Consider the following 26,968-nt stretch of genomic DNA (forward strand, 5'->3'; position numbering starts at 1 on the left):
AGCCATGAGGCACAATGGCTTTGAAACATTAGCTTCTAGTTGCCAATATTTTAGTAGCCCATTAAACAGCACTGTCTGATGGATCTGACCTGAGGGGCACAATTTCTGTCTCCATCGGAGGCTGAGGAATGAAGCTCCACCTCTGAATCCTTTGCCAACCTGTGCTGCCCTCTGAAGGTGAGCACATGCTGGTTCAGCATTGGAAAAGACCACACCTTGCTTTATTCCTCCAAAGGCATTTCAGAGGACCATCAGGATTAAAATACTAATCTAATTAGTACCCCCTTAATTTATGCAACAAGCAAGCTCCAACCAAACTACAACAAAGTGAATTGTGTTAAAAAGAAAAGCATGCAAATGTATATAAATAAAGCTTGTTGAAATACTTGCTTGTCTTTAGAACAGCATTTTGCCCATTCAAAAACTACTTATTTAAGGTAAAAGAACATAGAAATGTTTAAAGAATATGAGTGAAACCCTCTAACAGTACACAATGATGCAAAAAGGTTCAATTTCTGAAACATTTCAGTTACACCAGGATCTTTGGCTTAACCCCTACATCACGCAGAACTTCATATAATGGGAGTCTCACAACAAAGTTAATCTCCAATACAAATCACAAAGTTTTGGATGCTGTATATCCAAAACTTTTGATCAAGGCCAAGGATCAGCAATCTGTCCTGAGAATGAAGAGCACTAGCCAGAATGAAGTTGACTTGTGGACTTGGCACTGCATTCTCAGCCTGCAGAGCTCCTGGCTTGTGAACGTTGTGCTGAATGAACTCCAGATGTGCAGCTGTGGCAACCCCTCTGATCTAAGCCCATGCAGCACCAATACCTCTGCTGTCAAGAAATACCCACCTGCAACTGGTGTGCTCCAGACAGCTGCCCCACAGGTGGCTGGGTCCTATCACAGCTGGAAAGAGGTGCAAAGAGCTTGGTATCACTCCAGTGGCCATTTTCATGACTATTCTGCTTACAAAATGAATTAAACTTGCTCTGGAAAGTAGAATAATAAAATTAAAGGGATATCAAACCTTCAAAACCACACTGCTGTCACAGGAGTATTTAAACAAATGCACAGACACAATTTGTAACAGCTTTATTGCTTCAATAACTGTCATACAAAATTGGTCTCTGAAACATCATAAGAGCAAAAATTAGTCTGTAATTATATTTTGTACAGTATTTCAGCAGAGGGGGTACAATTTACTATTTTTCTGGAAAATGGTGTTCTCAAAATCTGAAATAGACACCGATTTTAAAAAGCAGCACAGTAATATTTCTTGTCTCACAGCAAGAGCTAGAAACACAGTCCTCTTATTTTTTCTTCATTTCATTTAAACCAGTGACAGCACTATATGGATAATGCTTATTTTTGCATTTCTACATTGCCCAACTGCAATTCTTTACAAAATACCTTCTGAACAACAGCAATAAAAGCAGAAGGATAAAAAAGTATCTGGAAGGCTTGGTGGCTTAATCCTTTCCACCATGGTAAAAAGCAGCTGGCACAGTAAGGGGAATTCTGATCCCAGTAGAAGTGTATGAGTCATAAAATCAAAACCCATTCTGAGCACAGCAGTCACGTTTTTCGTTCCTTGAAGAAGTCTATTCCTTTCAACTCTTCTGGTAGATAGTCCTGCTCCACAGGTCCTTTGTACATGGGGTTGTATTTGTAGCCTTTTCCATAGCCCAAGTTCTTCATGAGCCTTGTTGGGGCGTTTCTCAGGTGCAGAGGAACAGGGGGCAGTGGTCCCGTGTGCATCCTCAGGCATTCCTTGACGTTGCCATATGCTCGGTACACCTCTATAGACTTTGGGGCTCTGGCAAAGTACACCACACACTGTGCTAGAATCACCTGCGAACAAGCAGAGGGGAATGTTAAAAGACTTCTTTTAATCTCTTTGGTAAAAGGGCTGCTATTCAGGCTGTATGTACAGCATGGTAGGGATTGTGTTTTTAAACTGACCTCTGCCTGCCACTATAATATGAATACTATTATTTAAAAACACCATAGCTCCATGGTTTTTACTACTAGAAAATAATAGCTACTTTATCTATCATAGAAAAAAACAGACAGAGAAAAATTATATATGTTCATGTATCATATTTTAACAATAAATATGCAGTGACTTTTATTTTAAACTTCAGCATCTATTTTAAGAGCTACAATGTTCTCTTGTCAAAGAAGGGACATGCAGAATGAACAAGTAACTAAGTCTGCCCTGTCCTTGCAATCTGCTTCTTTTTATAGTTACAGATAGGTTTTAGAGATTGCAGAACTTTCAAATCAGTGAATTAATGAAGCATTTACCTCACACTCAGGCATTCCAATGAAGTGACAGCCTTGATAAGCAGCAACTGCTTGCGTTAAAGCCAGAGGATCTGCCAGTCCTACAGAAAGGGATCAGATAAAAGCAGGCTAAAGTCAATTTACTTTACTTAAGTTTTGTTTATTTTTATCTTTCCTGTAAGGTATCCATGCACATTTCAGAGATGCTTTCTCAGATATTGGAATTTCTGTACAATACCACACCATGCATAAGATACACTCCCTCCATCCACAAGCTTTCCTCCTCCACGAAAAAAAAAAAGAGGAAAAAAAAAGTCCAAGCTGTGGATATGATTTAGACTGAATCTGCTGCCACACAGTGGCAGCTGGAGCAGTAGCTGACCACGTATGATTCTCCTACTTTTTGGAATTAATTAATAAAGAAATAGGGAAATATTGCTATATAGACATAGCTTCCACAGGTCTCCTAACTCTTCACCCATCACATATGTGCTAAAAGTGTTGCTGGATCTGCTACCTTGGATAAGTATATAAAGATGCCTTACAGCTATCAAACCCACACGTCAGGGTAGGTATTCATGTGCCAGACTTATCAGAAAATCAGACATCCCTGAAATACACACTCTCTGTGGCACAAGTTTACTGGTGACCTACAACCAGCAGGATTTAAAAGAATCCATATTAATACGCACCAACCCTGACCTCAAAAACATTTGTCTTTTCTGAAATAGGTAATCATCACAATGACACCTCATGTAGGTCTCTGCCTGCATATAGGAAGTTTTTATACCATGTGAGGAGGCATTTCAGTACTTTGTACCTATTCTGAAGATTACTGTTTTGGACTGGTTTATTTTTCAAAAGACGACTTTTAGAAACCAGAGAAGCCTGGCAGATCTTTATTCAATGAGATTTTCCAATGTGAAATACTGCAAATACTGACCTATATCTTCACTTGCAAACCTCACCAGCCTCCTTGCCACATAGAGTGGATCCTCACCGCCCTCAAGCATTCGAGCAAGCCAGTAAAGGGAGGCATTTTCATCAGAGCCTCTCATAGACTTGTGCAGGGCAGAGATGCAGTTGTAATGTTCCTCTCCTGTTTAGGATGGGGGAGAAGCAATACACAAAGCTGTTAGGAAGAAATTAAGTGAAATGCATTTAAGGGAACACAATATATTTTACTAGATCACATCAGTAAACATAAGCTGCTTTTTCAAGCTCTTTTTACAGGTATGTGGTTACAACATTCATTAATGTTTTCAGTGCCTTCATGGTTTCCCATGTGAATCATTCCCTAACTAGATAAGCAAAACAGAGCAACTGATGATGAAAATGAAGCTGTTTTTTTTTTTTTTAAGCATTGCTAGGCAAACAATTTGGGTTTTGTAACCTAACTGCCTTTCCTTCAAAAGGAAAAAAAAACCCCAGATATTTTAAGTAGTTAGGAAGAAAACTCCACATAAATAGCTTATAATTGCCAAAAAATACAAGCACATACAAACAACTGATCATTGCTTTTGGACACACACAGAGCTCTGAGAAGACAACACAAGAATCAGAGAAATCCAGTGCTATACAGTAGTGGTATATTAGAAAAAAGACATTTCATATAATCTAAAACTTGAAAATAAAGTGTGCAGCAAAACACAAGTTTGATGTGCTCTATGGGGGTGAGAAAAAAAGAAATGCCATGGATATACAATGATGGAACATCATACAATTTGGAAAAAAACAGAATTGCAGTACACAACACTGGCAAACCGCTAAGAAATGCTGAATTCAACTGCAGACATCTGCACTACTGCAACAACACTTGAAATGCCAGGCTTCTAAGTAAAAAGTGGGAAGACTGAAAGAAATCAAGGTTTGTTTTTTTTTTTTAATATTAAAGCTTAATATATTATTAGATTTGGATTCCAAGGAGAAAGCTATTCCACAGATCCTCTAGGGCTACACTTAAAAACAGGGAGTCAATATTACAAACACTGAATGCGACCCTTCCTGCTTACAATTTTCCTCTGTGCAACTGGTTTTGATTCTTATGCATATATTTTAACCAAACTCGTAAGAGTATTTTGCTGCAATATTGTTCAACTTTCCATATTATTTGCCTTTTTTATTTTTTCAAGTGCCTGGCATTCCTTGGCTCACAGCTCAGTATGTATTTTAAAGGCAACTGGCTGCATGCACAGCCATCTGTTAATATTCCTCTTCTTCCTAAGGCTAAAAGGATTTACAGCCTGAGGGCCACATCAGAACACACCAGTGACTTGTAGGCCCTGAAAAATAAAAGGGCTGCCTGAGTGAGTTTGAGAACCAAAATCACCATGCTGCTGCAGTTGCTCCTTTTGTAGCCAGCAATACCTCCACCTCCCAGGTGCATTCCCCCCATTTCTGCTCCTGCTGGAGTGATTCTGTGGGGAATTCAACACGCTGCCGACGAGCACAGGCAGTCAGGCAGCTATTTTTGCTAGGACTCCACACAAAGAGCCCTGGTATGCAGCCCTCACTCGAGCCAACACAAACAGCACGTCCGTGCTCCACCACAACACTTGAGTCAGGAGCAATAACCCCAAGCAGCTGAACTCGCATCATCCTCTTGCAAGAGGCGTCTGTTGGTCTCTTAAAAGTAAGAAAGATGGCCTTTAAATATCTCCAGAGGTTGCACTCACCCAGATTTTTCTGCTGGAGGCTTTTATATGCTGTTTGGGCTACTGTAAAGTGTCATATGTGGGGATACCAGCTGGAGAGGCAGAAGGAATCCAGCAGATAGGTTTGATCCAAATATATATATACACCTGCAGGGAACTTCAGATTTCATGCTGAGAAGGGAATGAGTTTTTGCCTTTTACTTCCTTCCTTACAAAGTTAGTGTTGGTGACAGAGCTACAATGACAATATTTATATATCAGTATAATCACACTGCATTATCAGTTAAAGACACAATACAGTGATGTACACTGGAGAGAGATCTTACATTTCTGTCTAAAAATACAGTTTATAGATAGCCAGAGATACCAAAAGCAGTTACAAAAAAATTAGAACTTTTAGTAGACCTTTATTTATTAGCCTTCTCATGCTGGTTAGCTAACACACAGGTTTGGGCCTTATCAATTCAGCTGAGAGACAGACACATACCAGTTTATCCATCTCTGCTGTATTCCAGATGCCTCTTGAAATCAAAACTATAAATTTTCTCTATGCAGTTCCCACAAAGGCAAATACCTTTCTGAAACAAGACACTGCACAAGAGGCTTTATGGAAGAGGGTGCTTTCTAGTGTCTGACATATACAGATGCATAAATCTTACTGACATATGCCCAGAGATTGCTTTATGTGCTCATGTGGAGTTTTCAGGCTAGTTTAAGATGCCGATTTATCTCAAGTCATATTGGTAGAAGATAGGAAAAGGTCTCGTTCACTCACTATAATTAATATTTGAGCTTCTTAAACAATTTCTATTCACAAAGCAGTGGGAAAAACTAAAATCAGTCCCCATCTCAAATTATTTTCTGTCTTAGCCAAATGTAAACATCAAATTGCTCACTGACAAAGGAAAGAAGAAAGCCTTGGAAGTAAGACTAGACCAACAGCATGGATAAGAAGACTTCTCATTCTGATCCAGCAGAAAAAAACTGAGCTGGAAAAAGCCATTATAGTGAGTATGGTGATTTAACACCAGTTGGGAACCCAACTGCAAATAAGCCACTCCCCTACCCCATCAATGATGGGCATGGTATGGAATAGCAACTTATTCCTGCCCACATGGCTCTAAGCTCTGCCCTGACAGCAAACCCAGGACAGTGAGATACCTTCTCTTTTCTCTTTCAGAGAAGGTAAAGCAAAAAACTGTGTTCCAGACTGCAGAATAAATTAACTTCAGTATAACACATATATGGTCTTTACCATACATGAAGTTATGTCACCACACAGACAGCCAAATTACTGACATTTATCTTATTAAATCAGTGTTAGCAGAGTGATACAATCTGTTAAAGGAAGGGGCAACAATACAACTCTATTTAAAAGGTCTAGTCGCTGCCCATCTGCTGGTAAACTTCAATGAATTTGGTTGCTACATCATTTTTCTAAAAGGATCAAAATGTTAACAAGTGCAATTAAAAGCTAAAATATGACTAACAGTTTTTGTTTCCTCTGCAACTGCAAGGGCTTCAGGCAGCTGCTGGCAGTGAAATTTGATTAAAGTTGTTTCTTTGTCCTTTCAGCTAAAATGCATAAACTATCTGCACAAAGACCTTTTCTCTACATGTCTGCACATAGATTAGAACAACAGCCTAACAACTCCATTATCAATGATTTCTTTCCTAGATTACTTGATGAAAATACAGAAGAGAATGCCGAACTACACGTATTTGGCAAATTTTGCAAAAGGTAACAAAAAATAATGTAAAACAAGAAGTCCATATTTACACTCTGAACACTAATCAATTATTTGGTGCTTTCTACTTGAACAGGCAACAAATGTATGTTGCTGCTATCATGACTAGACCCTCCACTTTAAAAGACTGAAGCATTTTATTTTAGAGGACTGTAGATCCCACCACCACAGCTGTGATTCAAAATGTGTTAGCTAAAACATTCTACCAAAAAAAAAAAAAAAATTTATGCAGTAGCCGCCATCTGAAAGTCCTTTGTATGTAAAAGGACAAACAGCTATCTCTACTATGGACAAAAGCGGTCAACCTGCAGTCAACAGCCAGTGGTCAACACAGACCATTCCACAGAACAGAGAAATTCTGAAAAGACATGTACTCGGGCAACCTGCTACTGTGACAATATCTGTGACAGGCTTTCTGGCATTCATACAATCCAGAAAAACAAGAGTTTTCACTGCTTTCACCATTCTGAAAATCTCTAACCAAAAAACTCCACAATAAACCACAACAAAGATTACTGCAACAGAGAAGGGCCTGACACACGCTACCCAGACTTGATGCAAGCCTCAGGAAGAGGCACTCTGTGCCATCCCTACCAGAGCAAGAAGGTGCCGGAGTGCTGGGAGCAACGGACACAGCCAAGAGTTCTGTGTGACAGTGGCCACAAGGCGACAGCAAACACACAAGGGATGTACACGGTGCAAGAGACTTGTACCAGCAAACCAGTCAGATTTTCCACTTCCTTCTAATCATGACCTCTTCCTGCCACAGACCTCATAAAATGTTTCTTCTCCCTCCCCCAGCCTGCCCTTGACTTCTCAGCTGCCATTAGATCAGTATCTGCCCAGCTGCCTGTCTCAGGACAGTGAGTCATCATTATTTCTTTGTAGCAAGAAGGCTGCAAGCGGGGCGTATGTTACAACCAAGCTCAAGACACCTCTTATCACAGGTTTTGAACAGTGGCAGTTAATGCAGAAACAGTGACCCAAAAAAAAAACAAAAAAACAAAAAAAAAACCCAAAAAAACAAACAAAAAAAAAAAAAAAAAAAAAAAAAAAAAAACAAATCAGTTCTCCAAATACTGCTTGGCATAATCATTTCATACTATTCTGCACAGTCATTCAAGTGTTGCTGAAGAACCAGCATATGCATCCATGGGGATTCACCTAATCTGATACTCACTGATTTTTAACCCTCTAACATAAAATGGTTTAGTGGCTAACTACTGTGATGCCTAAGATTGCCAAGTCACAAATTTAGCAAGAGTGGTTATCACACTAGGAAGCATTAAGTGCAATGCGATTTATGTGGCCTGCCCTAAGCAAGCTACAGAATTCATTACCTTAAAAAGCAACTCTAAAAATAAATCAAACTGCTCAGGTTTTGACATAACATATTGCTGTGGATGTGAGCACTTCCAAGACTTTCAAAGGAGTAGAAGTGCAATGGAAGATATCCAACCCTTCAAGAAAAATGTCCTCATCAAATTCCTCTTCCCCTTTCACTGAAACCCGCACAGACTTAAATAACAAATAATTTCACCCTGCAACTAACAGTTCTTAGGACAGCAAATAGGTCTGTCAGCTAATCTACACTTCCTGGTTGAGAAGGAATTTCCACATTGCAGAGGAAAAGTAACTTTTAGGACAAACTTCAGTACAACCACTGTTTCATAGAGCAGCTGGTACAAAAAAGGGAGAAGAAATAGGAATCAGAGAAGCTATCAGATTTTGAGAACACTGCATCTCAGAAGCTGCATCTGTTACTCACCTGCTCGGTCATACAGGATGTGAGATCGCTGGAGGCCCTCCTTTACATGCTCTTCTGTTACCAGAATGCGGTGTGCATCACCACCTTTGGCAGTGGTACTCAAAGGAGTGTTCCTTCCCGCTGCTACTCTGGCCTGAACTGCCAACTGCAGTCCGTTCAGCCCAGTCCTGGCATCCCCATCGCAAAGATAGGCAAGTGTGTTCAGAGCTTTCTCCTCTATGTACACGGGGAATCTGCAACAGAATAACCACACACCCTTAGCCCCCATCACACTCCTCTCCCTGCTTGCTGTGCTGGAGATGATGTTTCTTTACAAAGTTTCTTGATACACAGCTGGGTTTAAGATTTGTCTTAAACCCAGCAGACCTAGCTCCTGCAGAGCCAGGGGTCCACTCTCTTCCTCCTAACTCCAATGCCTGCTAAATACAATTGCACATGAAAAATGTAGGGCAGGAGCTCTCATCTATTTAACCCCCTTATTTTTCCTCACCTCACTAAATTCAACAAAAACTAGGGTTAGATTTTCACCACAGCCCAATTCTGATACAGCCAGTTGAACTTTACAAGGTTTTACTCCATCAGCATTTCACTGCTAGCACTTCAAATTCCTTGGTGGAAGGACAGTGAAAAGGCAGCAAGCTATCCAAATGCAGGTGAGAGAATATAGTGAGTTATAAAGTCATTAGCATAACGTTTTGAACTACTAACAGCAAGAGGTGCTATCAGTTGTTCTTTAGAAAACAACAACTAGAAAGATTGTTTACAATGTAAAACACATGCATCCTACTTTTTTGGTATTACAACTTACTCACTGGGGTACAAAAAAAAAAATCTTACTAGAAAGAAGCTGCATCCCAACACATGTCCATCACTCTTCCTGCCACCTACTTACTGCTCTAAGTGTGCCAGAACGATACAAACGTGAAAAAGGCCAAATTCCAGCGAAATCACAATCTAAATGAACAAGTCAATGAGATTAGCTCAGTTGACTGAGCATGGTGTTGATAACATCAAGGGTTTGATCCATGTATGCGCCATTCACTTAAGAGTGGGACTTGATGATCCTTGTGGGTCCCTTCCAGCTCAGAATATTCAGTGATTCTATGAAGATGGGAAGACCTGAGAAATGCAGCAGCAGGATCTGCTGAGATCTTCTAGTGAGCCCATGAAAAATCTGTGAGAACAACAAAGTCCTCAAGTTTTGTCTCTAGATTTTTACCTGCTAGGCCGCAGTCCTCACTGTTGGGACACATCCAAACCAGTTCACTTCTGCATGTTCCACAGGCACCCTCAAACCTCATTTATGTAGACAAGGTAACATCTAAGGTGTTGCCAGGCAGAGGGTGAAACTGATCTGATCTGGAGACAGCAGCTAATGGAATTCAAACATGACATTAATGGCCCTAACTCAGCCACTTCGAGTAGCTGCACTGTAAATCAAGAGTGACAGGTATCAGTAAGGATTAGCACATAGAGCTTGGTGTGAGAGGCCATTTCTTATGAAGCTCTTGTGTGTCAAATAATTAAGGATTCACAACACCCCTGCACTTCATTTACCAAAAGATGTGTTACTATTACTACCAGTGGTGTAGAAAAAGGGAGCGTCAGGGTTCCCAGACAGTGGTATGCACTGATTTTCATTACTTGCCTTCTCCTCTTCCCTGCAAACCCACTTTGCACTTGTCACACAAAAGAAAAAGACTGAAGGTTCTGAAAAAATTTTAGTAGTTAATATTTGAGTACTCTCATGGCCACACATAAACAGGAAGAACTAGTAGAGCTGCAGTCTTAATCAACCACTGCAAGTGAAAGCTGACTAATGTCTTCTAGGGGAAAATCCCATGCTGCAGAGAGCAGACAGTAGGAATCAGACCCTGGCAAAAATAGATGCATCAAATACATCTCATCATGACTTTTTTCCATCTCATTATTTCTCATGTATTTGATGAATCTAGTAAAAAATATTAATACATACACAGTGGCACTTTCGCCAGGGTGTTTCAAACACTGTCTTTGAACAAGGAAGCAGAAAAATGCAACTGCAGAGAGACTTAGTCAATTATCTCAAACATCAAATTCCTTGACAATCAGGAAGCAACATTCATCCCTCAGCACTACAGATGAGTACCAGATCTTTCATAAGCATTAAATTAAAAAAGCCAGCAAAGCAAAAGGAAAAGGAAAAGAAAGCAAAAGCTTTTTTTAAAAAAAACAGCAGGCACTACACACAGACATCCTGCTGCTAAGGCCTCCTTCAACAGAAATGACCCCAAATATACAACATGTTGAGCAAACACTTCTCACACACCAGCAGGGCATACTTGAGAGAAGGTTTCACCTTCAAGGACTAAGCTCTTTGCCTGCTGCTTGCAGAGAAGCACACCCTGTGCTTGAGGACTCCTCACACTGATACCACAACTGCAGACAGTGACTGCAAGTAAAGGGGAAGCACTGAGAGCACTAAAAGGCAGGTACCACCTTGGAAGAAGCTAAGTACAGTCTTTCCCCCCCAAAAAAATTAAGGCCTCAGAGCACTTTTGCAATTTATCTGCTAATTTAAAGCTGAGTTGTATTCCTGTCTCTTGTTTCACTATAGGACTCTTAACTGCCCTGTTGACTCAATGTAAGCAATTTATATTACAGAAAGTGAAACAAATATTCAGAAGAAAGTATGAAAAATCAGGTTACAAGCAATGGCCTTGTCCATTTCCATGGTGAAATTTCAGTTGTAACCCAAGGGTAACGGCAATTCCAATCCAAATAATGCATTATGTATTGGCTGATCTAGTCCATGCCTACAATAGCAAGACATGCAGGATGTGATAAAGAATAAGAATAAATGGAGAAATCTTCCACATACAAGCTGTTTGCACAGCACATTGATGAGAATCACTGATTGGAAATAACACAATGCTTCCCCGTTGCATAATCTCAGTTCCATACACACTTGGTATTTCAAAATAATAAAATATTATACTCAGAATAACTGAATTGAGATTTTTTTCCCTGAGCAATTAAGACCTTAAATTCCATTTTTGGATTATTTAACTTCACTAGGCAGGAGTCTAATTTCAAAATCAGGATGGCAATTATTTCAGTACCTTGGCTTCCAAAAACCACTTGTGTTTTACATTTTTAAGCCCATCCTGTCTTCAGAAGTTCAAGTGCCCTACTCCCTCCAGTTTACCCAACTTCTGCACCCATCAGAACCACAAGGCAGAGTAACTCCCATGCTTTCTGACTTCCTTCCAAGCTCCTGATACGCTTGCAGATGGGCAATCCCATATTTTATTCAACTTCAAAATTAACACCGAACACCCACTGGATGCCAATGGTCAATGTTGGTACTTTGTAACCAGTGATACTTGGAGACCAAAACATAAACAAGCCAAAAGGGACGTGCTGGGATCCATCACTCACTGGGCTGAAGGTGATATACTAGCTCAAGGAATGGAAAACTACCACTACAGAATAATAAATCCTTCTTCCAGTTCCTCTTTATCACCATACCCTCGAGACAGTTTGTGCCAAGAACCAACATGAAATGTATGATGAACAACCCATTAAACCCATTAAACCCACAACCCATTAAACCCACAGCATTTGAGCCAATGACAGGAGAGCACAAGCAATATCAGGGAGTAAATAGTAGGAAGCCCAAGCAATGACAAATGACAGTAATTTTTTTAATCAAAGATTAAAAAAATTACTGACCAATACAGGAGATAAAGCACCCACTGCTTCTTTCCCATATAAATCAGTACTTTCTTACTTTCTCAGTGCAATTATTCTCACTATGTTCACTCCTTGGCAGATTGCAACACTTTTACAAGCAAACACAGCTCTTCAACTGAACTACTGTAGTGTGATATGCACTACTCACTGCCTTACAGCATTGTCCCCCAGTATTGCCTCTCACCCCAGCAACTCATTTCCTGCAAGGAAACTGAATGGATATTCCAATTAAGGAATAATTTTCAAGAAAGTATTGAACACTGAAGATCCAAAGGAATTCCACCTTCAGTGTTGTGATTTATGAACCAGTGAATTCAAAACATGCCAGAACTTGTAATACAGCCAGTAACAAGCTGAAATGCATGATGTCTGGGCTTGCCAACAGGAACCTGGGGTTCCTTCCATTTCCCTCAGCTGTGTGCCTTCTGTGCTATCTAGCTTCGAACACATTAATCAACCATCCAGTTTACTGTCTGACTTCAATTAGAGATACCATTCTGAGGGCAGCACTTGAATGACAAAAATAAAAAGCCAAGAGAAGAATTTGGTTTCTTCCACCGCTGACACAGTAAGGTGTAATGTATCAGTGCACACCTGGAACAGCTGGTGCTATTACTGACACAGCATAAACTGCAGAAAGAACAAGCACTTGCAGTAATAAAAAACATCTTTAACATTGACTTCTTACTTTTCTTCATCATGAGTATGTTTCTTCCTTTCTCGTTTCTCCATCTTCAGTATACTGAAGACTATACTTCAGTAAAGTCTTCAGAGGTACTCAAGACTTTAGAGGCACACTTTGATGGCAGTCATGCTGATGAAAATATAGCAAGAAGCACATATTATCCTGAAGAAATTCAGTAATTAACATAAAAACTGTCAAAGAACCTTTGTGAGCCATGATGACACAACAAATAGAAAGATATTCAAGAAGTAAAACCCACTGCTAGTTGCTCCACCTTTAGAGCAAGAAAAGGCCATGGTGGAATGAAAGAGAATCCAGGTGATCTAACTTTATCAGAAACTTGTGCCAATGGTGGAAGCAAGATAAGAAAAATCCGCAAAGAAAATCTAAGAAAACAGTTTTGGGTAGAGCACACTTTCCTTGTGGAGTGCAGATGATGAAATCTATAGAATCACTTGGGAATGGTTACATTCTTGCCAAGCACAAAAGATGCCTGTAAAGACTAAGGAAGATTCACCCTCACCTTATTCCTCAAGGTAACAGGAGACCACAAAGAATCATACTCTCCTTCAAAATCTCTTTTAGGTAAGCCATCCTGTCAAACAAGTGATGTGATACTAAAACCATCTGATTAACTGAGGCCAAGTAGCACATGCAGTACTTCATACTACACTGCAGTGGCTTGGAAAGGGAGACTCACATGGGAAATGAAACCCAAAATTCAATGTGCACATCTCTTGTGCCTTCCTGCTAGGTCTCTGCAGCATTTTCAAAGTGGGTACACCCCACTGTTTGTGGACATGCTGCCTTACAGCTCCTTTTCTCACTCTGGTATAAAGGTGAGCACCGTTAACAACCAAACCAATTGTAATTGGTGATTTCCATTTATTCTTCAGGACAGCATGAACAAGTTACCTGTCTGCACCTAATGACAGTCTTGTTCCATAGGGGCAAGGGAGTAAAAAGCTGAGACAGCTGCTCCTGCAGAGCAATGGAGAGGAAATGAAGTATGGACACTGAAGCAAGAAGCAGGAATCAGTGAGGAATCCAAACCAGAACCACAGGAGGGTGGATGGCTTATCAGCATCTGAACTTATCAGCAACAGAGTGTAGGAACTGTGGCCCAGCACTGGATCGCATAATGAAAGATAAGAAAGACCTGACACACAACTGCAACAAAACCTCATTTTTATTTTTAAAGGCTTGGCTCCCATGACTGCCTTTGGAGTGTGGTCCTCTCTCCCCATGGAGAGAGTTCTGAAACTGTGTAAGTCTGACTCTCTGCCTGCCAGACTTCTTTCAGTTTGATGAAGCACCGCGCTGTTTAATCATCCATAGCTATTGGAAGGTTACAGACATGGAGAGTCCAGCGAAACCCAAACCCAAACAACTGCAGCTGAAACTATGCCTTGTACTTTAATCCTGTACAGAAAGGAAAGTCTCTGAACCCCAGTCAGGGCGTAGCCACAACCACAGCTGTGCCGCTACATTAATGCTGACATGCAGTACTGCCTTCTCTTCTAGAATTCACATTACTACAACACATAAAAGCTACAAATTACTAAACCATGAGGCAGGGTAACCTAAAAATAAGAAAGGAATACCTTTCCTTACCTGTCCTGACCTCAGCATTCAGGTTGGCAATTCTTTGTGCTTACATTCTGTGACAAAGTTCAAGTGGATTCCCTCTCATTTATTTCATGCAGTCTGTCAATCACCACCATGCCAATGCACTGTAAATTACTAGGAGAGCAGCCAAGAAGAAACATGAAGGAAGTGTAATAGCTTGCATGTGAGGACCTTGCATTACTCTTATTTGCCAGCCTCCTGTTTCAGAAGGCAGATAACATCTCCTGTAGACAAATGTGGATGGTTTTTTTTCCAAAACTTTCTCAAGTGTTTAATATGAATTTATTTGTCTGGACATCAAGGAGCAGAGAAAAACAAAGTCTCTCTTAAAGCAATCTATTAACGTCTCACAGCAGCAGTCTCCTCTCGTCACTGGATATCCTAAAACACAGCACAGGATTTATCCTGTAACTGAAGAACAGAAGCATCTCTCTGATTCAGGGGGGAACATCATCCCCCCTGATTTATTAAAAAAAAATTCTCAGAAAACAACAAACTTCTGGCAGGCACTTCCAAATTAAGAGGGGATAGCCCATCCAGCACTTAATGGTAACATGATGCTTTTACAACAGTAGCAAGAAGTAACACACATTAGGACATGACAAAGACCCAGATACAGGCTTCCACAGTAAATCCTCAGAAGCAGAACAGATTTAAATATCCTGAGAGGGTGAGTCAGGAGTTATGGATCCAAGTATAAAATTCTCTCCTAATCCAGATGGTGAGATTATGTTTTGGATGGAGAGAGCCAATGCTTTGAATTCTCTCTCTCCTGTCACCCCCGCCCCTGCCATATGCGGCCACTTCTTTTCTTTACTATCAGAAGTGGCTAGGGTTTCTCTTCCCACCCCCCAACTGCTTCATTCTCTCCCTGGCAGGCAGTCAGCTCCTCGGGCTGTGCACGTTAACACCCTGCAGCCCATAAAGTACTCACTCCGAGCTCTTGCTGCTGCTGCCAGTCGCAGGGGTGCCCTGCTGGTCGCCCTGGCCCAGAACCTGGAGCCCTAAGAACCTGACGGCCCTCATCAGAACTGCCTCCATCGCTTCAGCCGAGAGCTTCTCCAGGACGATCACCCGGCACCGGCTCAGGAGAGCGGCATTCACTTGGAAGGAAGGGTTTTCTGTGGTCGCTCCTATCAGGGTCACCGTCCCACACTCGACGTGAGGAAGGAAAGTGTCCTGAGCATGGGAGGGAAGCAGAAAAAGCTGACCTCAATCAATGACAACCTGAAACATCCCATGTGAGTAGGCTACTTTTTTTTTGCGACTTGTGAGAATTTGGGTTCCCTGTTGATATGACGAATAACTGCACTGACAAGGCAGTTCATCTGCACAGATATGGAAATTATTTAATTTCATGCACCCAACACCTCAATAATAAATGACTGCACTGAGAATGACCCTACCAGCTGAAAAGAAATAGGGTAAAGAAATCTGCAAATTTTGGGTTGTTGTGACTTTGGTTTATTGCATGACAACATAAGAAATCATGAAATTGCCTTATCAAGTATAGCATATAGTGAGGCTACTCCTAAATACGCTTTGAATCAACATTTAGGGCTACAATTCCCTGCCTAATTCTGTACTCAGAAAACTACAGGAAGATTACAGAATAGTTCAATTTAAAAACTGCAACCTGTAGTACAGAATTCAAGCTTTCTATGGCACAACTGAAAAAACCTTATACTAAGGAAAGGAAAAAGACAAAAAAAGCCCAAGTCATGGCTGCAGTGTTATCCTGAAGTACCAAGCTATGACTTATTTTTTCTTACACAGAAGAGAGGACAACATTTAAATACACACCTTTGGCACATTCACATTCCAGACCTTTGTAAAGGTAATATAGAATATTACCCCCTACATGGAGGCTGAAATGAAGATGTGTGCAGCAAACACTACTAACATGACTTTGCAAAAATAAAGTTTCATAAAAATATCATATAAAGACTAGCACATAAGTAACGCAGCCTTTTATTTAAATCCTTGAATCACAATAATTAAATGTTGGTTGGAAGTTAGCTAAGGAGTTTAATTTTTATGTTTTTCCCAAATTCATCTACTACAAGTATTAACATTGAAATCAAAAGCCCAGAGGAAGGTATCACCTTAAGGCAAAGTGGGAGATTTTACAGAAGTGCTGACAAAGGCTCTTTTACAAAAGCAGCATAGTACAATACCTGCTGAGATTTATTGAAACGATGGATCTCATCAATAAAGAGGATAGTTTTTCTCTTGAAGAGTCTTTTTTCATTCTGGGCTTGGCTGATGACATCTCGAACATCATTTGTCTTGGCACTTGTGGCTGACAGTGTCACAAACCTCATGCCATTCTTTTTGCTGCTGTTGGCTATGATGTGTGCCAGTGTCGTCTGAAACAGCAATAGGAGAAAGCTTTGTAAAAATAATTTCAGACACAGAAAATACCAATTTAAAGGAAATAAGTAAAGAACAAAGCTATATATTTTGGACATAGGGACAGTGTTGACAGTTTACAGAGTTAAGGCATTTTAGCTCATGTTATTCTAGGGCACAGAAGACTTAAAAACTTCCTGCTAGAGGTAGCTGCCAATTCCTCTGCTGCATTTCCAATGCCTGCACTTTTACGTACAGACCCAGTGAGCCTCAGCACAGAAAAGGACAGCACTGACAGCTGTCTCCTTTGTCACGGAAGAAGAACTCTCTGCCAAATACATTTCTGTCACAGAAGACGGGCTGACTGCAATTCCCTGTGCAGTTATTTTGTGGAGCATGTTAATGGATAAAGAGCTGGGCTACCCCAAGACACCTGCCTAAGAGTTTACAGTGCAACTGTATGTGAGAAATAAAAAGCTACAGTGTTATTAACTAAACCCTTTTATATTCCAAATACACATAAAAATGAAATTAATCAGACTGCAGTTTTTACAAACACATGAGAACATTAGTATTAAAAAATTACATGTGTACTTAAGAAAATATAACTCTTAAATCTAAATAGTCAACAATTATCAAGTGCTGGCCTAGGGAAGCAAAAGGCAGCCGACTGAACAAACTTTTAGTAAGCAGCTATGTTATTTTTCTGTCCTGATGAACAACCGCTTCAAATCCAAATTTATTTATAATTTCACTTAGCCTACCAGGGCACAGAAGCAACCTCCATCAACCTCCTGGGTAGATTTACTATACCTGAACATATCACAGACATGATTTTGAGACTTTCCTTCACAACCTGTAAACACAGGTGTTTGCCCCAAAGACAGTATATCTCTATTTGAAAGTACCTCTAGAGAAAGCAGGTGATTCTTCTATCAAGCTCCCTATTCTATTAGAGAAAGACCCAAAGGAGACTGAAGACAGGAGAGCCTCAGCAGATGAGGACAGCGACAGGTGCCAACAAACCCACCTCAGAAGATATTCTAAGTGCTGAGGTTAAAGCAGCAGGTGGTGTCAACCTGATCCTCTTGCAGGGAGGCTGCAGAAACAAGCACCTACCACTTGGCTACCAACAGTGCTGCAGTACCCTGCTCTGTCCATTTAACGGATTTCCTTGTCCCTGAAACTGCAACCAGCCCAAGTTAGAAAACGGGAGGCTAAGGAGAAGGACATACTGTTATTTATTCTTGCTTTAGTTTTAGTAAGGGTTTCCTGATTGCCTTCAGAAGCAGTGTCATTTCAGGTCCTAATACAAGACTCGCATCCCATGTCAGATCCTCCCTTGCTTCCTGGAGCTCAATCCACCAGCCCATCCCCAAGCTGTATCATTGCAGAGGAAGACTGCAAAGTGTTTGCAGCAAAGTGTTTGCAGCAAAGCCTACAGATATTAGACAGATCTGAGTAAATAAACAAATAAGCAAGTTCCATCCCCACCCCACCAAAACCAAAAGAAAAATATCTTTGAAACTGAGCTACCAAATTAGAACCAAAATTCATGTTTCCTTACAAAAGGGCCTTGAATCAGAATGTAACTTCAGAGGATATATCCATGCCTTAAAAATCTCTGAAAGCACAGAAATACCCAATACATCAAATTTGAGGATGAAAAAGGAAAATGTACCTCTTCCTTCTCTAAAAGTGGCAGTGGTGAGATGACAAAGAAAAAAATAAAGCAGCTATTCTTCTTGTAGCTCCACTTGGACTGGTAGCTCACATCATCCCCTGGCTGTTACTCAGAGTTTTGTAATTTACAAAAAATGCAGTAAGACTTTGTTTTAAACACATGCACAGGAGTCCATATTTCTAACTCTAATTTAGGAGGGAAAAAAATCAAAGAGATTTGTTTGAAAGTTACCATTAGACCAAGAATCTACTTGAAATTGCTGCACAGATCTCAGCCAGCAGATACCTCTCCCCCTCTGCCAACTTGTGGGTCACCAAAGGTTGCAATAAGAATAACATACTTGCCTTTCAAATGCAATGCTTGACAAGGACAGACATGTTCACAGCCTCTTCCTTCTGTTCCGCACAATCAATCATTCAGCAAGTCAAACTGCCTATCACACAGACGCAAAACTTTCCCTGGTCCTCTGAAAGACTTACTTCCCATGAGTTCAGGTTTTTTATACTGCTTTTTGTCCTATCATTTCCAGCAAAAGTCAGTAACAAGCTACAGTTTTCTCTCTCTTTGTTACTTCAGATTACAACCTAAAGGAACACATAACCTAGTGGAGAATTCACATGAGCAAAGTAGCTTAAGTATGAAAGCACTAGCACAGAACAACTGTAACTCATGCTAAACTCCTAGTTTCCCCCATGGGAAATGTATTTAAGGGACAAGAAGAAAATCAGAAATCTGATATGGAATAAGGCAGAAGAAAACACACTGAGTATCCTTCATAATCTAAAATAAATTTTGAAGTTTGATTATTACACTGGAAAACAATCTTTTAAAATAGTGACACTGATGTTGCAATTTACTGTGAGTACCCCTGAATCAGAACCTGCATAACAAGCACAAAAAGGAAATCCAAACAAGTTGATAATGTGCTCCTTTTATTACACAGGTGTTTCTTATTTAGTTCATGTTTTTTCCTTTAAGGGCAGGAGCAGGAATACTGTTTCACACAAATTAAAAATAGGAGTGATCCAGAGATCCTGCAACTAACCTTTTGCTAACTTCACTAAAAATAACACCTTACAAAGCTCACAATGCTTTGCCCCTTCCAGAAACCATTCTTCTCTTCTACTATGACCCCAAACTATTCAAACTTGTACCTATTATTATTACCAAACGTTTATGCTGAATATTGTGAGACCTTACTGACCTACCTGTTTAGACAAGCTAAAGCAGTGACATCATAAAAAGCTGCTCTGAAACAGAAACATATTCACCAAGAAACTTCTGAACCAATGACACTTAACTTCACCCTGTGGTCATTTATTTCCAGACCCATTACACACAGAACATCTCCTTTACAATCCCGTACCTATTGCTTTGTGTCAGCACAAATGAGAATATCCTTTCCCAGAGGCTTTGAAACTGTCTCAGATTTACAAACAACCAGCAATCAAACAAACAAACAAAAACCTCAAACAAACAGTCTCGCTCACAGCAACTATGCTATCTGTTTTTCTAGGCTTTGATACAAGTCATGGATGAAACAAAAGCAACCCACCAAGCATGCTTGGCTCCACACACTTCCCACTGTCAGAGCAGAAAAGTCAATCAGATTTGATGTTTGGTAAGCTGGGTCTTTGTACTAGGAGACAAGAATTTTCTGTATAGCCAGAAATTTCCCTGACTGGGCAACACACTTTTAAGTATGAACCACTTCTCTCCTCTCTGCACTGCCATTAGTCAGCGCTCCCTCACATCCACCGCCGGAAGAAAACAGCAAAAAGCTCATACAAGTTAAGCCAGTCTTACTGATGCTGATGTTCAAGGACTACCTGCTCAGAAGTAAGGTGGTCTTTTTGATTTTTGCAGCCCTGTACCAGGCCATTAAACTATGCTCATCACATTAGCTCACCAAAGCTCCTTACAAGAATGAAGAGTGGTACTGCCTAGCTTACTTCAGGAAGTGGAGTTGGAAAAAACTGGGAAGGGATTAGAACACAGGGTTAGATTGTATCAAGAATACTGTAAAACCTAAGGTGCCACACGGCTCTCCCAGGAAGTCTGCAAGGCTGTAGAGGCTGCCAGGCCACGTTTAGGTGACCAAAGCAGATCTGGCAGACTGGCACAAGTGCAGCGCAGCATGGATTATTCCTGAGCAGGGATAATCTAGTTGGCATCTAGATTTCCCCAACAGGTGACTTTGCCGGTTTGTTCCAGAGCAAACCACAGCGTGAATTATGTTTGTGGCAGGGATGACAAGAGACTGGTAAACCCAGTGCAAAACAAAACAGGCTAGTTATGCCTACAGACTTGTAGGGTCTAAACTATGCTATCAGAGTGCTGAACTAGCACCCTGATTTTCTTTGCTGCTGTTTGACCATGACTTTGCAGCTATTTTTTGCTCTTCCTTTATTCTGGCCAGGATTTCCAAATCTTTGTTTACACGGTGTTGCCATCAATGGCCTCCCCTTACCCTCAACCCTCCCTTGGCTGGCAGCAAGGCCATACTGTGGCTGCCAAGCAATCAGGAAAGGCCGTGCTCTGTTTCACTGTCTTGAGGGAGACACCAACAGCATCCTTGGATGCCGCACAGGGCAGCAGCTCTCTGGGATGTAGCTCTGTGGATGTTCTCTGTACCACACTGCGTCACAGGAGATAAGCCAGGCCGTGTCTAAAGGAAATTGGCAGCACAGCAGGTGAACATGGCCTGGGGACACTGTCTATACAGATAAACACAATCAAAAGTAGCAGCAGTTGGCATTTATATAAGGGCAGATGCTATTCTTACCCATCTTGTTTGGTTCCTCAAACCCCAAATAGCCCACTGAGATACTACTGGAGGAGTAAGTGTCACTGAACAAGAGGACACAGCATGTGCTTTACAGCACTTCCAGAATCCAAGCCCAACCAAGCATAAACAGATGCAAGGTCATTGCATAATGTTTGTTGAAATGGAGCTGTATCTCCATTTGCTGAATTCTGATTTGTGTACTTAAATTCCAACTGTTTTATGGATACAATGGTATTTTCTCTTCCAGAGTTCTCTTCCTAGAGAGCCACCCCAAGTTATTCCTGATTCAGATTGGCATAAGCAAAACCAAGCACGCTGCATTACAACATTGCTCCCAGGCAACTGCAAGGACAAACCCACTTTTCAGACCTGTCCTGGACTTTCAGTTTACACTACTGTAAAAGACATGATGCCTTTTCAGTTTAAAATTTCATGCTAATCAATCGAAAGAACTCAATAGTCCAAATGGTTCAAATCAGGCCCCAAGCTGTATGAATAAGAGAAGACGAAATACACTTAAGCAATCAAACAGCCCGTTAGGTAACCACTTGAATCAGCAAAATAGGAAGCACTGGGAAGCGATGATAAAATATGTGGGCACCAAAACAGGTGTTGGACATTTTGTCTGTGTTTCAATATGTCATTTATTGAATGCAAACAAAGGAAAGAAACACAGGGAGTTCTAGAAATAAAACAATGTCAGAGAAGATTTGATAGAAGATTTTGAAGATTTGATTTGAAACTTCCAAGACCACTTACTGGGGTTTTTAATGTTTTGCACTCATACCAGCATTGCGTATTTTATCTTATTACTAGAGTGAACCTCAGAAAATCACGCATGAACACTCTTTGAGTTATCTTCTATAAGGAGCGGGTTCATGACACTTGCTACCTATTTTTCTCTTGTTACACAGCAGCCCTAAGAGGGAATGTTTACTGTGTTTAAATACAGAATGTTCAGGTTTATAAGGCTTAAACTTCATCTGTGGCAGCAAAATTATTCGGTGCTCAAGTTACGCTGTGTCCCCCAGCTAACTCTTTACTAAAATTGGTGCCCCAATGGCAGACATGCAAAAATCTAAATCCCTGTATTAAGGTGCCATAAATCACAACATAGCTTACTCACATTACACTGGGATTTATACAGGCCTTTAAAAATTTGCATAGTCAGTATGAACAAGCTAACTGTTCCTAAGTTAATAACCACGGCATCTCTTTGAAGCAGTGTTTCTTCTGGCCTGAGTCTGGTCAGCTTCTTAAAAGAAGAAAACTGGCTCTTGTGTTCAAGACTTCAGAGTGACAAAAGTGCAAACAAAAACTCAAAGACTTTTCATCCAGAGCACCTTGGCTTCCTACGTAATTAGGATGACAGATTCAAGGTACAAAGATCACGTTCCCTTAAAGTAAGAGGACTCAGTACAGATGGAAACTCAAAAGAAAAGATCACAAAGGAAATACCAAAATTTTGTCTTTTCAATTTTGAGGATATTTCCTTGAATATTCTAGTGCAGTTGAGGCCAAAATCGAGGTGGGCAGAGCAGTTACATATCACACATGTTTTTACTCCAGCGTCTAGCTTTATTGTTCTCATGATAAAAATCCTCCAAAAATTCACCAAAAATACTCTTGGCCTACAATATGAAATAACAGGCAAGATTATTTTCTTCTTGCTTAGAAAAAGTCTGCTGAACTACAATTTTTCATAAACATGCAGACTGAAAAATAATACATAAATTGATTTGAAATTTGGCCCTGATGATTTAGTCCATGTTCAGTTATTTTTTTTACTTAGTCCTGCTCTACCCTTTTCAAAAGTATCAGTTACCATGGCATTTGGCTGTAGAAATGGAAGAAGGCATAGATGGGCTGCAATAACCAGATTCCATGGGTAGCAAGAGCCTGAAGAGGTTTAAGAAATGTATGACCACCTTACACAGCACTTCTGAATTTAGACCAACATATCTAATTATGCTGCTATTTTAGCTCTTTGATGGGCAGAGCTAAGCATATGGCCTTTTTACATACAAGACTACATAACACACAGTGATTTCTTAGTATTTTTCCTGCTGAAAAGCACTGTATTTAATGGAAGAAGTTTTTGCTGATCAGTTCAACCAGGTCCTGAGGCAGTGAGAATACTTCTCCCCCACAGGGTCTTTCAGGTTTTCAGGCCCTAAGTTGCTCTGTCATGAAATGTCTTCTTAGACACATTATATACATACAACTCAAACAGTATAGGCAGACAAGAACAGATCTCCTTTACATCTTCAGGTGGACTACTTTGCTTGCACGTTAAATCTGTAAGGAAAGGAATTTGATAAGGACGTATCCAAGAAAAGAATAGAACTTTCAGATATTTAACTCAGACAATATTATTTATGGGGAAGAAGGCCTGAGATAAAACTGTACTCTAGCACCATCATAGAAATATTGATAAATGTGGGTGAAGGGGCAAAGTTCAACTTTTTGCAGAGGAATTTCTGGTTCAGCCCATAAAGGCTGTTTCATCAGGAGCCAGCTGAAAGCACATAGATTAAAACTCTGCTGAAAAGGAATAACCTAAAAAGCAGACAAGTTTCCCAACAGTGTAAGTACTCAGTGAATAAAAATATAACCGATGAGTTGTGGAACTGTTCTTTGAGGGATCAAAAGGCACAGAAGTTATGCAAGTCAGACAACTGAGGAGCAACAGAATTTAAACTCTGTGAAAAGCAAGTTTACTAGATAAAATTCTGCATAAAGCGTATGGGTGAGGAGGATGAGTCATATGAAAGGAGAATGAAAGCTGTGACATTATAGGCATAAAACAGATCGCCCGTTACTCAAAGACACTTTCAGCACCACAGAAGGCTCCTAAAGAAGACCTTGAACACAACAGTTAAGCTGTCACAAGCTCATGAAAAAGCACTTCCATGGTCAAAGCCAGGTGCATTCATCGGATCACAACCCAAAGGCCACTGAAGCCAGTGCCAGTTTGCAGAGACTGATCTGCAGCCTTTGCTTTGCTACCACTGCACTTTTATAGCTTTTTTCCCTGAGCAAAGAGGGCTTCAAGAAAGAGCAAGCACATGCTGTTGACAGAGATAACAAGAAACAAAAGGCAGGAGACCACAAAAAATATAGAAGCAAGCCCCTGAATGTGTTGCTCATTCAGAAAGGAGAATTCCTATTTATCAAAGAAATGAATTCCACTTCTCTCTCTGGCCATCTTACTTCAGTCAATCCACCTCTCCTCTAATCAATTTTCAGAAGCAGCCCTTCTTTACCCCATCTATTCTGAGCTCTTACTTTCTGCTATTACTTTGTTATTTTAAAGGAAGTGGACATTATTGAAGTTCATTAGTTGGTTCTTTTGAGGTGTATGTTATCTAGCCTAAGAAACCTGCTGCATCATTGCTAATGGTATTCATCTAATTCTAATACCTGCTCCTTATTTACTGAGATTGACTAGCATTATTATTCAAACATCACATAGCAAGTCTTTTTTGTTTTCAATTAAGTATGCTGACAAGAGCAAGCTGCTGCTCTGTCCTTAACTTCTCTGTCAAGCATTAATAACTTCCCCTATCCCAGATCTCTCATACTCTCACGCAGCCAACACACCAAAATATATAAATGTATAATACATGAAACTAAATGTTGTGAACACACTAGACTGACAGAGAAAACTGTATTTTGTTTGCCCTGCCATACCACAAATCTGAAATACGTGGAACAACAGGACAAAATTAAGGTGATATCTTAAAACACTGCTCAACCACACCTGAGCATTCCTTTGGTCCTTCCTTCACAACAACTGTGAACCCCTTCACTGCTGTGCTAGGTGTTTTTTTGGGATTCATGACGGCCCCTAGTATGCTAAAGGAGGCAGAACACAAAGATGCAGTGGTCAGATCCCGCAAAGACCCACCAGCCTAAAAGTGGTCGAAGGTGGATGAGTGCCTAGCCAGAAGGCTACCTGCCTTCCACACCAGTGCTGCCTTCTCTAAGGGGCAAGAATTTGTAGGCTAAAAAGGGGCAAGAATTCGTAGGCTAAAAACAAACCTAGTACTCGCAAACTGTGCTGTATTAACCTGCTGGTTTCCTAGACATTTTTAGAGATTCTGTCCTGCTGTTTTTTTTCAGCTTCTCAGCCATTAACTAAAGCACGGCTTATGTTTTAGGTACGGACTTTGGAGTTACGAAATCTGAATTATCTGAAAGCAAGAGAGGCCTTGTGTATCCAGAGAGCAAATTGCATGGAGAGGGGCTGATGGGGGTGGACGCATTCTACTTTATTCACGAGGCAGGTTATGTTTTTTGTAACCTTAAGTGAAAAACTAGCGGACATCAGCCAACATAATGAACCTACAAAAGAAACCAAGAAGACAGAAGGGCGAAGAAAAGAGCGAGTGCTAAATTTAACAAGTTTTACGTACAGCGGCCTCGAGAGCCGCGTGAAGCAGCACCGGCCCGACCGCGCAGGCCGCGAGCGGGGCCGCCCGCACTCACCTTCCCGCAGCCCGGCGGCCCCCAGAGGATGAGGGAGGGGATTTCCTGGGACTCCAGCAGGGACCGCAGCAGGGTCTGCTCCCCCAGCACCCGCTCCTGCCCCACGTAGTCCCCCAGCGTGTCCGGCCGCAGCCGCTCGGCCAGGGGCTTCCCCTCCAGCTTCTGCGCCAGGCTCTCCCCGCACAGCGCGGCCGCGCACCCATGGCCCGGCGGCACGGCGGCCTCGTCCCGCCCCGCGCCGCTCTGCCCGCCGGCGGCTGCCGGGCTCTGCCCGCCGCCGCGGCCCTTGTGGAAGAGGGAGAAGACGGGGGACCCGGCGGCCGGGCGGGCCTCCTCCGGCTGCCCCTCGGCCTGGCTGCCCGGCGGGGCGGCGGCGAGGCGCGGCCGCTTGCTGGGGGGCTCGGGCTGGGCCCCGCCGGCCTGCAAGCAGCGGTCCAGGTGCGGGTTGATGTCGGCGCCCGGCAGCTCCCGCAGGCACACGGGGCACTGCACCAGCCGCTCCTCCTCGGCGCACTCCGTAGGCTCCATGGGCTCCCGCGGCTGAGGCAGGAAGCGGAGCCGCCCGCAGCCCGTCGGGAGCTGTAGTCCGCCCGGGCCCGCTCCCCGCCCCAGCAGCCGGGCTTTACTGCCCCTCTGTGCTGAGCGACATCGCCCAGGACTCGGGATCCACCTGGTCTTTCATTGAAATATGTGAAAACGTCATTTTCTGTGAAAAAACCATCAATAAATTACTATTTTTAAAAAAATTAGGTTCAAACCCCAACTCTTGTATTCTGCAGAATGCAGGGCAGGTTGTATTTCAAAGATGGGGACAGCAAGCGGTACCATTCGCATCCTAATTTACGACCCGAACTTGACCCATTGGTAATTCTTTCCACATTACATCTTGTTTTCTTTCTTAAAGTATATGTTTAGGTTTAATTATACACCGTGACATAATAGTTCCCAGCTTGTAAAATTCAGGTCAGTCTAATGTCAGCTGTATTAGGAGGTAAACAAGTCTGGCTACTGGCTAACAGTACCCCCAGGCTTAAAATTTGAAAATGGCTGGTTCGAAAGTGGCCAACAGGTCAGAAATAAAATTTTTATTTGAACTGATGATGGAGACCAAAGGACTGAGTTTGAAGCGAAGTTCTTT

At 41.4% G+C, this 26,968-nt stretch overlaps 1 protein-coding gene across 2 annotated transcripts; it reads right to left on the minus strand.

Annotated features, from left to right (window-relative positions):
* Positions 1-1,087: 1,087 nt before the first annotated feature.
* On the minus strand, positions 1,088-26,480 carry WRNIP1 (WRN helicase interacting protein 1). Of its 2 annotated transcripts, XM_041475341.1 has the most exons (7): positions 25,831-26,468; positions 16,693-16,884; positions 15,450-15,694; positions 8,467-8,699; positions 3,240-3,395; positions 2,318-2,397; positions 1,088-1,861 (listed from the first exon to the last, which is right to left on the minus strand). In XM_041475341.1, the coding sequence occupies exons 1-7, from the start codon at positions 26,356-26,358 to the stop codon at positions 1,586-1,588; spliced, it is 1,710 nt and encodes a 569-aa protein (XP_041331275.1). In that variant the 5' UTR covers positions 26,359-26,468; the 3' UTR covers positions 1,088-1,585. The 2 variants fall into 2 exon arrangements, with proteins under 2 accessions (XP_041331275.1, XP_041331276.1); XM_041475342.1 differs by lacking the exon at positions 3,240-3,395 and having other exon boundaries at positions 25,831-26,480.
* Between the last annotated feature and the right edge of the window lie 488 nt (positions 26,481-26,968).

Source organism: Pyrgilauda ruficollis, unplaced genomic scaffold (genome assembly GCF_017590135.1).
Source record: "Pyrgilauda ruficollis isolate IOZ18807 unplaced genomic scaffold, ASM1759013v1 scaffold35, whole genome shotgun sequence".
NCBI lineage: Eukaryota > Metazoa > Chordata > Aves > Passeriformes > Passeridae > Pyrgilauda > Pyrgilauda ruficollis.